Genomic DNA, 12431 nt, shown 5'->3' on the forward strand with positions numbered 1-12431 from the left:
CGATAACGATATCGTTATCGTTTAAAAATCATTTGTAAATCGTGCAGTAACTGTTTCTAACGATGAACGATGCGCGCTCCCGCTGCTCGTTTGATCGTCTCCTCCATCGACTGAACATGCAGGTCAATTTCACTTGATTGTTTTCATATCGTTTGGAGATCGCTTAGAAATCGCTTACACATCGTTCACGCTGAACGATCAAACGATGAACCACTATCTGCCCACTATAGCTGAAAGCTGTCAATCACAGATTGAAACGACATCGTTTATCGTTAGATCGTTTGCAAAACGTTCAGAGTGGAAGATTACATTTCAAGGGAAAATTCAAGGGAAAATCGTTTAGAGGTTGAACAGGGATAAAATCGTCTAATGGATGCCCCCCTTAAGAGTCTGAGGGGCAGATGTATGAAGTTCTGAAAAGTGATAGACTGGAGAGTAATAAACAACCAACCAATCATCTACCAACTGTCATTTTTCAAACATGGCCTGTAACATGACAGTTGGGAGCTGATTGGTTGGTCGTTTATCACTCTCCACTTTATCACTTTCCAGAGCTTCAGCTCCGAATGGGCTGCAAACTCTACCTAGACGCCCACGCCATGCCCGCGGGAAGCTTCTTCTACATGCAAACGCACCATTACCGCATCCCAGTGACTCCCATTCAGCCGTAGCGGAGATGAGACCAACATGCAGAATCGCTAGTAAATGCTCTAAGTTGAATAAGCAACTTTACAAATTCATATTTTGTGGAATATACTGTATAGAGAATTAAAAGGAATTTGCAGGGTATAGCCAGAATTTCTATGTATGTGGCTGGGACAGCTGCTGTGTGGTGGGCTGGGGTCAGGATGGGACCACTGAATGCCAAATTCTGCGCAAATAATTTCCGTCCGGAATGTGAATTGAGTATGATCAGTAACATTTTCTCATCTCTCTCTCTCTAAGGGGTCTATTTACTAAGCAGTGTTAGGAGACAGAGTGAAAAGTGATAAGACAGTGATAAGGTGCCAGCCAATCAGCTCACAACTTTCATCTCACAGGCTGTGTTTGAAAAATGACAGTTAGGAGCTGATTGGCTGGCACTTTATCACTTTCTTATCACTTTTCACTCTGTCTCCTAACCACTGCTTAGTAAATAGACCCCTAAATATATATTATATAAGGCACACGTGTAGCAATGACACTGGCTACAGATGGGAACCAGCGACGGAGTGATAGTGCAGTGTGATAGTGTTTTATCATGTCCGTCTCCAACATATTATATCATATGTACACATATATCGCTCAGTACCCAGGGCCGGTGCAAGGTGCCTGGGCGCCATAGGCAATTTTTCATCCACCGCCCCTGCACCCTCCAATTCATACTATGCCACACATTAGTGTCACCAATTTATAATATGCCACACAGCAGTGTCCCAAAAATCTTAATATATGCCCCCACTATATGTCAGCACCCATTGACCCCCCAGGCACCCATATATACACTTCACCCACACACACATACACTAACCCTGTCAGCAATCAATAAACCCACACACACATACACTAACCCTGTCAGCAATCAATAAACCCACACACACATACACTAACCCTGTCAGCAATCAATAAAACCACCCCCACCCCCATTAAGACTATCTGCACTCATAATGACACACGAAAACCACCCACTACCTACAGTACACACACCTATATCATCCTTGGTCAGTAGTCCCGGCCAGGACTGAAAGAGACATCCTTGGGGCTTTTTTTTGGACTCAGCGGCACCCTCCAGTGGCCAACGCCTAAAGCTGCGCAAAGGTAGCACCGGCCCTGTCAGTACCTTTTTGCTATAAATGGCAGCTACCGTGCTGCAGTGCGATGATATACAGGACGTCGCAGCCAGGTGATAGTGTGGAGTAAGGTTGTAAGTTTCACCCACACAGCGCAAATTATAGACTAAGAGGCTGGGAGAGAGATCAAATTGTAACAAGTAAATTAGCAACCAATCAGCTCCTGACTATCGTTTTGTAAACACAGCCTGCAAAATGTAAACTGGAAGCCGATTGGTTAGTACTTTACGTCTCACAATTTTCTCTCTCTCCCAGCTTTGATACATACCGTAGGCCCCTAATACAGCACAGATTTATATACCCCTCTCCCTCCCCTACAATCCAACCTGCTTATTATCCATTCCATGTAGCACTGTGATTATAGCCGTTTCTGAGAGCAGGAAACGACGTATCTTCGTTCGGCAGACATATTAGCAACCCGTGTTCTCTGCCGCGATCATACGCTGACTGCGCTATTATCTTCCCGGGGGCTTCATTAACCTGCAACATCGCCATTTCTTTTATAACTGTAACTGTATAAATGACATGTACCTGACCACGGTCTGACACGTTACAGGTCACCACAAATAGTTTCCGCTCTGCAACCAGCTGCCATTAACCAAACTCCCACCCACGCCACCCCCAACCCTCGTTACTTGCGAGTTCCCGTCCAACCACTAAGAACGGGTGAACATAAAGGGCCTGATTCTGAGAACGCACTTCCGGGCACCCGCTGAGAGTGGATTGGGAACGGAATGCTACTGAGACTATACGCAGAACGCTAGGCATCTAGTAATTCGCACCGCCACGTTCGTCCATCCACGAGCGTAGCGGTCCTCATCATCACTTACACATACCCCATACTACTGGAGGTGCCAGGGGTGCAACTAATTTGGCATGAGACTAATTTTGCATACACACGAGTTATGAGTAACACTGGCTGCGCGCCCACAACACGCCCATAAAACGGTTCCTATTGCGTGCGTTTGCATAGTTGTCGCCCGGCTGCCATAGGCTCACATATGTATGACGTTGACTCATTTATACCGACTGTGACTCACGCGCAGTATGTAAAAATCGCTAGACGCTGTCGCACTTGACTTTGCAGCTCAGAATCAAACCCAAAATATCAGTTTATTCGGCTAATCGTAACCCCCTGAACGTCACTTCCTATAGTATATCACTTCATTCGTGTAGTTGTCCCAGACAGGTCCTGTATGTAGGACTGTAACACAAGGTTCCTCTAACATCCTTAACCTCAGAGTCCCCCAGAATGTAATCAGTATCATACACATAACTTGGACCTCTCACCTGGGGGTATATATTTACTAAAGTGCGGGCTATTAGAAGTGGAGCTGTTGTCCATAGCAACCAATCAGATTCTAGCTATTAACTTCTAGAAAGTGCTAGATAAATGATAAGTTGAATCTGATTGGTTGCTATGGGCAATATCTCCACTACTAAAAACCCTCATTATAGTAATTAATATTATACCACCTGGAATCTTACTCTATAATACCATTTTTTTAAACAATATCCATGATTTGCCACGGGCTACATTTTTGAATCCATATCTATTTTATATATAATAGGAAATTCAATATACAGTATAGCGGTTTTGTAAAAGAGCCAAACTGAGGGGCTTTAACCCCCTTATTATCCCAACTTACATCACCTGTACCTCCCTAAGGGGACCAATGCGCTCTATAATCTCGGCCATGAGCTGTACGGTAATCGGTTTGTGATATTAGGTAACACATTGGGTCTTATTTACTAACATTGCCATCAGGTACAAAATGTGCACCATTGATAAATCTGTTTTCCTACCAGAAGGTCCACACGGTGCATATGCTGCATTGTTGTAACTTGCTGGGCTTGTACCTCACTAGGTGGGACCCCCGCCTGTGTCGCCCTCGGGATTGTGTTTACAAAGATGACCCTAAATAACCTCCCTTCAACTCCCCCAATAAACCATAGCTGCCCTGCGCTCCTTCCTGTAAGTATCGTAGTCGGTGACTGACAGGGTGAAAGATTTCGGAGGAAGGATCGTTATTGTGATTCAGAGGTTGACGCTAATTCAGCCGCGACTGTGACATTTTACGCAGCACGACTGTGACTTTATGCTCTATTAATCCGCCATCAAAAAAGGCGCAACATCATTCGCACCATGGAACATTGCACTGGCCATTACAGAGGAGCCGAACGTCCGTCTGAACACGGCCATCAAAATCAGTGCAACTGCAGAAAAAGTTGCAGTCACTGCCCGCAACACGACCGCGTCTTCCTAGACTCCCCCATTACCACCCAGGAACACCCACTGAAATTCCACATCTCTATGTCCGAATTCCCTCTGTGTCCCACCACCATAACCATACTGAAACCACTGGCCGCTTGCGTCCGACATCGTCACCGAGTCCACCACTGAATAAGTTTCATCGTGTCAGTCACTGCACTCCCAAACTCTTTTGGAATGTCCGGGATGCCCACAAGTTTCGGGGAGTTCTTCTGGGCAGCAGGGAGAGATTCAGATCCCACCCACTCTTCCCTATATAAGGGAGCTGGACTTGGTGCGACTTGCGGAATTACACATGGAGGGCGAGGCCAAGCCCCTTGCACCTCCTACTTGGACCTCCTCTCCTGGAACTTCCAAAAAGAAGGCAATTATTCTTAGTGACCAGTGACCGGAGCAGGAGGTTGCGCTGGACAAGTGCCACCTCAGCCCCTGTGTGAAACAATTAATTACGTTTGACTTGTGTGCTTGGTATCGATTAACACTTGATGATACAGCGCAAAGACTACAATCAATGACATCACTAGTCTTAGACTTAAACAATACAATTTACTGCAGAATAAGCATCACTCGTATCGGATTATATAGAAATTATATTCAGATGACACTTTTGGCAATGTCCACAACACGCCCCAAGCCTCTCAGTGCTTCATGAATGTTACACTTTTAGCAATGTCCACAACACGCCCCAAGCCTCTCAGTGCTTCATGAATGTTACAGTTGCAAATTTTACAGCAATATTATCCGGATAATGTACTAAACAGAATTGCCCAAAGGTATATCCCTCCATTACAAATAATATAACATAGTAAAGGAAAGATTTGTCCTACAATATATAATAAGTGATGCTAATATATAATAGCTGAATAATGGTGATTTTGTGTAATAACTGATTAGTTCTCATGTCATTATAGGAACATTTATTAGGAAAACTTGTGTATTATAAGGAATAACAGTGCAGGTACTATAAAGAGCTTCCCGGGACCTGTATAAATAAAAGTGCTTGGGCTTTATATGGTCACAGGACTACTTTGTAACTTGTAATATCCTTATAACTGACAACAGAAGGGGGCAATATCCCTTAAGGAGGGTTTCTCTTTTGTTTTATTACTTTATAGCTGTTCTGCGTGTTATACAAGCATCAATCAATCGGAGTCGCCGATGCACGTGAAGTTGAGCGATATTTTGCTACTGTACGTGCGCAAATCACCTTAAAAACTCATACGGTGCATGCATCACATGGTGTGTACTGTATGTACAGAGGCGATGTTCCGATTTAGACACACGGTATAAGAAATGTACTGGAAATGTGCTGAGCGTTCCTGGGCCGTGACTGGGAGGTGGCTTATTTAGACACACAAAAAAGTTCTATGTTATGGGCTGCATGTTGTGGGAGTCTCGATGGCGTGTCGCTTTAGCGGCTGAGTGCACAGAAGCTTAATTGCTCATCTCGGGGGCCATACTCAGAAAATCCGCACCTACCAAGTTTCGATGGTGCGACCGGCGATAGAGTCTAAAGACGCACTGAGCGGTATTACAGCGTCTACAAAGTGGGCGTCTCAGTCCTTGCACTGTCAGGCGCACGACTACCAGGGGAAGGGTTGATACTCGCAGTAGCATATAGTCGCAGACGCAACTACGTTCAAAAGACGCGAAAGCCGTCACAGCAGTGCGCAACTCAGAATGAGCCCCAGGTTCTTCAATTGTTAATGGAATGAATCTCAGGATCTGCAGAACGTCATCTAGTGACTAAATTTAATCCGGTAAATGATAAAAAAAACGTCATCACCAAAAAAATACGTTTTTCGACAAAGCATTGCTCGGACAGGCTGGAGCTACAGTATTAAGAGAGAAAACTGTTTTAAAACATAATAATACTGTATTTCAATATAATTGCCCCTTTAAAGGCACCACATCCTAAACATGGCGCAACCCTTTCTGAGCTTCCCGGCGCTAGTCGATGATAGAGCTGACATAAACTTTATTTGATGATCGTTCTGCAGCCAAGCAAATATTTATGTCTCTGAATATCACCCCTATGCCGCCAAATAAATACCTGTTCATACAGCATAGAGATAACAGGCTATATAGACATTACACGTGTTCTAATTTGTGATACCGACAATAACTGGCACTTAGGATCCAATGTGCTAATAAAATTCTGTGACTGGTAACCTAAAGATTGTTCTGCCAGCTATTACAAAGTGCTGGGTGTCGCAGTACATGACGTATCAGGCCACAAACATATCCCAAGCGTTCGCAAAAAAAGAAAACATTCGCCTGATGCCTTGGAAACAGAAATGGGCAAATCTTCATTAGGGGAAGTGAGTTTTGGCCAATATAATGTATATAAAAGTGTGGCGTTCTAAGCGTTGGCTTGTCTCAGGCTGTGCGTGCCCCGACCAGGGAATTGGCGCTGCTATTTGCGTGCTACAGTATGTCCTGGAAGTTACATCTCCTGAACATGAGTTGGTTATTCCTATAGTATCAGTAGGGAATGCTACATCCCTCTTGCTAATCTGATGGGAGACAAGTACTGAAGAAATTATTCTATTTACTGTTATACGATTGTTTATTGGTTTTGGGAGTAAAATCCATATTCTGTGACTGAATAGAGACAGAACAGTGAAAGGGAAATAGACAAAAAGCTCCTGCAAAAAAACACTCCAATCCAACTAAACACACCCTCAGTACGGCACTGCGGTCCGGTTACACGTGTCTAAATGTGACGACATACATGTATACATGATCACCTCAGTTCCACAATTCAAACCAACTGCAAACTCATGTTTTGTGTTTTTTGCGTTTCTGTAGGACACGACAGATGTTATATACCTACGATGAGGTATGAAAACGTATTTTTTTAACGTCAAACCCTGTAAAACCATTATCTTCACCTCACGCGCCTGTCTGTTGTCCTGAAATTTACATACAGCATTTAAGCGGCTTTCTTTCTCCGTGTAAAAGTGATTTTGCGGCATATGGGTCAATAACGCGAGGCTGAAAAGCTGTCGTTGATCTGCAATGGGGGCTACACTTATGGTTCATCGATAAAGCACTCAGGTGGGGTAGAGAGCGATTATTATACAATTTATACCCTATGGCTATTGGTCTGTTGCTCTCCTATAAGCTCTTCACCCTATCATGCAGAGGAAAAAAAAAAAAAAAGGATCTAACTTTGCAGCAACTGACTCTGTGAACAAAACCCTGTTTGTTTTGATATGTGTTAGTCCCTACGGCAAGCGTTGCACGCACTCACACACGCACGCACGATAAGCAGTCAAGGAAAGCGGTCCCTGTAAGATTTGAGCCCAGAATTTTTTGTTTAAACCCTTTGCCCCCTTAAAATTTTTGGATTTGTTTTTTTTTTGTGGACGTGCTGGTGTACTTGAAGGACCATAGCTAGAAAATTCCCAGTCAGTCTCTGAAATAGAGACAGGGAATGAATTAAACCGTTGGGCGTTAAAACCCAACATGACATCACAAATTGTAGCATATTGTGCCATTCGTTTTTCCATGTAGAGGCAAAGGGCTTAAATAAGTAATTACCCCTCACTCAACTTATGGCAAATGTAGATGTCACGTGGAAGACACCAAAATTCATCACAGTCTAGCGAAAGACCTCAGAGTGATTTCATTTACAAAACTAATGTATATTTCCTATCTTTATAATGATTCTTGGTCATGTCCGTCACAGGGGGTCATTAGGGTGAGACCCTAATTGTCTACAAAACAGATCTGAGGGCCCCAATGCGATGGCTACCAGCACGTTCTATAGGTAGTGAGGTCGTATGAGTAAGACGAGTGTCCTCCTAGGGTGCCATCTACTGACCACATAGTCGAGCGGATGCTACAAAGAACCTGTTTGCGGCAGGAAGATCTCAAGATGGTTCCTACTGCGAACAGGCCGAGACACCAGAAAACCAGGGTTAATCTTATCATTTAGAGTTCATTGGGAACGAGCGAGAGAGAGGCAGGCTGGAACACCAGAGTTAGACGGTCACATGGAAAGAATATCAAACCAACAAAAGAAAAATAAAAGGACAGGAAAATTAAAAACAGATTTTTTTACAACAATTCAATGTTCTCAGCATTAATTGGTTCATTACATAGAAATCAGTCCCTTCATCTTGCAAGTTAGGTTTCTCGTTGAGATTTTCTGGTCTTCGTTTTTTTTTTTCCGTTTGTGTTTTTGTTTTGTTTTTTGTTGTTTTTTTTTCTCGTTTTCTCCAATGTATATTTTTTTTCCTTTGCTTCTCAACACATTTTGTGAAGGAAACAGTCCGGTCTCTCTCTCTCTCTCTCCTCTCCCATATTACTTTTTTCTGCATTTTCTTTTTTTTTTTTTTCTTGTATATATGTATTTTATTAACATTTGCAGATTAGGCAGAAGAGGGAAATCACCATTAGCCAGAGGGAAGCAGACAAGCTAGTGGATTCGTTGTCCGCCATCACCGTCCCGGGTCCTGGGCAAAAGCAAAAGAGAAAAGGTGTTAATGGGGACTTTGTGGGCACAAATCCTCTAATATCTGCATGTTCTACGCAGGAATTCAATTTGCTGTAATCGCTGTGTTCATAAAAAGGGGCTGATTCTTCTTCGGAGGCTAGTCCCAAAGAAGGGCGGATCTTGCAGATACCTGCAAACTGTGCATCGTTTCTTGCATTAGTATAAAGGTAGCAAGCAGTGGTGGCTCCAGGGGTGCGGCTGCAGCGCTGTCCAAAATTCAAATAGAGGAGCCGCACCAACTGCCACTCCAAACATCACTGTCCGAGACTCACTGGCAGTTGGTGTGGCTCCCTTACAGTATTTGACTATTGGGCTGGGCTGCTGCCCCACCTCTGGAGTCACCACTGGTAGAAAGCAGGCTGCAGAACGGGAAGCATCAGAATCAGACCCTAAATACTTTATCCACATAAAATATGGCACAGCGTAACAAATGATGACTGCCTCGGGTGCCGCCCCTGAGTACGGCTTATTGATAGACATTACATACATTTTTTTCCAAATAGACCACAACATTCCCTCTACCCGCCTGACCCGCCGGCTTCACCTTGTTGTCCGAGCTGTACAGGTCTCCGGGAATATACCAGAAGCTCCAAGGAAGTACAGTATGGCAGTTTCTGCAGCCGAACATGGCGTCCTGTGTCAGCGCTAGTGCGCCTTTAGATGTAGCCGCTGTCTGAGACACGGCAGTGACACAACCGCACCTGGCTAGCCACCCCCCCCCCCCCTCCGCGCTACCTCCCAGGATCCCCCACTGAAATTCACTCTCGCTGCGTCCAAATTCGTTCTGTCTACAAGAGCTTAAAAAAAATGGGACGCCTGCACAATACGACTCCGATGGCCGCTTGTGTGTGACATCGCCACTGCGTGCAACACTGAATCAGACCCTAGAAGTACATGATGGGACTTGTAGTTCCACAACAGCTTTGAGCACTGTAGTTTCTCTATTATCTAGATAGTACAGTACACATTTATAGGTAGGAATGCTGTGCGTGTCTCTGTACGCTCTCTCTCTCTCTCTCTCTCGTACGCACACATTTTCCTTGGTCCTATCTCTGTGGCTCACGTACAGTTAGACCATTCAGACCAGGGGCAAAACTATGGGAGACAACGGAGGCGCCTGCCGCCGGGCACCAGCACTGAAAGGGCACCTCCTCCATTGTCCACAATATATTCACCCCACTTAAGGCTATTTTATATTAATGTGTTTGTGCATATGAGATAAATAGATGAGATAGATATGCACCATATTTATTTTCCCTTTTTTTTAGGGGGGGCACCAAATTATAACTTTCCTCTGGGCGTCTGGGATGAACTTACGCCACTGGATCAGACGTCAGGAGTCATTAAGATGCAGAGATCTGACAGTCTCTCTCCGGGGTCCTATTTATCAAGCTCATCCAATCAATATATAAACCGTCCAATGGCAGCACTTTTATTTACATGTAGATTGGGGGGGGGTATTAATTATTGGACATCAATGAGGAGCTAGATGTGTCAGCCTCTCTGTAACAGTGTAAATCTGCTTCCCTCTGTATTACAGAGTATAACTAAGCGTTCTTGTGTGCAATATCCCTTTCACCTTGCGAAAATAACCTGGGAAATTGCTGGGTCGAACCCGGGTCGAGGTCCAGTGTGAAAACGCCACCAAAAAAAAATCCACCAACCTGGCATTTCAACCCTGCAGACCTTCAGGTTGAACACGGGAACAAACCAGGTTGAAGTGCAGTGTGAACAGGCCCTACCCGGGTTATCCACTGATTGGATGTTCCTGGGTCTCACTTGATGATGTCAGCAGCCAGACACACAGGCAGCAGAGGCAGCAGTCCGGCAGGGGGGTTATTACCACTACTGTCATTACAGTGATGGCTAATAATTGGAGTGATGAAGAAGTGACCTGTACACTAAGCTGCCACAGGCTGCGTCATGCTCTCTCTGGCTGAGTCACACAGCAGTAATAGCACAAACACTCCTGAACTCAGGGCTACACAGTGATAATCCATCAGCCATGATTCCGGCAATGCTGGGAGCACTCCCCACCCCTCCCTTATGTTCCCTCTTGTGATTTTATCTTTGTGTGCCTGAAAAAGTAAATTTTTAATGCTATCCATAGGGTTTTACAGGGCTGACCCGGGTTCAGTGTATACTTTGCCTACTCTCCCGGGAGCCGCTGGTGGTTCCCGATTTTTCGGGTCCCCCTCACCCCCGAGAAAGAGTAGGCAAATCTCCCGCACCCCACCCACTTCCGAGTGAAGTGGGCAGGATGGGGAGATTTTCTGAGACATTTGCGGGTCCGTATGGAGGGGGCGTAGCTAAATGGAGTGATTCGTGTAATTTAGCCCTGCCTCCTCCTTGCGGACCCGCGAATAGCGGGGGTTTCCGGCTATTGTCTGGCCCCGCCCCCTGAGAGATGAAAGAATCAGGTCCTCTCTGGCTGCTCCCAGAATGCTGGTAAGTATGGTTCAGTGTGAACTAGGGGTGAGCGGGTTCGGATTTCTGAAATCCGAACCCCCCCGAGCCCCCCCGATCCGAGGCAGATCCAAGTCAGGCTCGACTTTTCCCGCCTGACTCGGATCTGAAATCGAGGCAAAACGTCATCATCCCGCCTTCCGAGTCTCGCGGGTTTTGGATCCTATATAAGGTACCCGCGTCGGCGCCATTTTCTCACTCGGCTGTGGACAGTGAAGAGGGAGGGTGGGAGTTAGGGCTGGCTGGGCTGTGTAGTGTAGTGTAGTGTAGTGCAGAGTAGTGTTGTGCTGTGCTGTGCTGCGCTGTGCTGCTGTTGTCCACTACTTCAAAGTCCATAGGGGCTGGCTGGACTGTGTTGTGCAGTCAGTTCTCCATAGGGGCTGTGTCTACTCCAAAGACCTGTGCAGTGTCCCAGTCCTAAAGGGGTGCTGTAGTGTTGTCCAGGGGGTGTTCTGTCCATCAGGGGTGCTCCCCCCAAGTGCTAAAAAAATAATATATTTTCTGTGTTTGTGAATTGTGTGCGCAGTAGCCGCACGTGCATCAACAAAGTAGTGCCAAGCGTGCACCTGTGTCATAAGTAAAGGGCCGGCTGGCTTGACCGTTAAAGGGTGCTGTAACCCCCAAAGTACACTCCAGTCCAAACCAAAAAAAAAAATATTTTCTGTGTTTGTGAATTGTGTGCGCAGTAGCCGCACGTGCATCAACAAAGTAGTGCCAAGTGTGCGCCTGTGTCATAAGTAAAGGGCCGGCTGGCTTGACTGTTAAAGGGTGCTGTAACCCCCAAAGTACACTCCAGTCCAAACCAAAAACCAAAATATTTTCTGTGTTTGTGAATTGTGTGCGCAGTAGCCGCACGTGCATAAACAAAGTAGTGCCAAGCGTGCGCCTGTGTCCCATAAGTAAAGAGCCGGCTGGCTCATTTCTTAAAGGGTGGTGTAACCCACAAAGTGCACTACTCTCCAGCAAAAATAAAAAAATATTTTCTGTGTTTGTGTGCGCTTTAGCCGCACGTATATATCAATATAACATAAATGGAGGACCAGACTTTCTCCGATAAAAATAAAATAGGGAAAGATCAAGAACCACTTTCTCCTAGTGCTATTGCTGCTGCTGGGAGTTGTTCATCATCCCAGAGAGGAAGTAGGAACATCACTACTTTTACTAAACAATTGACCCTCCAACAGTCCCTAGCGATGAGGATGAAGTACGACAGCAGTCATCCTGAAGCAAAACGTATAACTGAGGCCTTGACTGCTATGTTGGTGTTAGACGTGCGTCCGGTATTCGCCATTAGTGCAGTGGAATTTAGACAATTGATGGAGGTAGTGTGTCCCCGGTTCCAAATCCCGTCTAGATTCCA

At 45.3% G+C, this 12431-nt stretch overlaps 1 protein-coding gene across 3 annotated transcripts in view; it reads right to left on the reverse strand.

Annotated features, from left to right (window-relative positions):
- Positions 1 to 1120: 1120 nt before the first annotated feature.
- Positions 1121 to 12431, reverse strand: part of LSAMP (limbic system associated membrane protein) — an 802309-nt gene continuing 790998 nt past the window's right edge. For all 3 annotated transcript variants that reach the window (XM_088448049.1, XM_088448048.1, XM_088448047.1), the window contains one exon: positions 1121 to 8564. In XM_088448049.1, the coding sequence (XP_088304175.1) occupies positions 8467 to 8564 (98 nt within the window). In that variant the 3' untranslated portion in view covers positions 1121 to 8466. The remainder of the gene's footprint in view (positions 8565 to 12431) is intronic.

Source organism: Taudactylus pleione, unplaced genomic scaffold (genome assembly GCF_031769625.1).
Source record: "Taudactylus pleione unplaced genomic scaffold, aTauple2 ptg000449l, whole genome shotgun sequence".
NCBI lineage: Eukaryota > Metazoa > Chordata > Amphibia > Anura > Myobatrachidae > Taudactylus > Taudactylus pleione.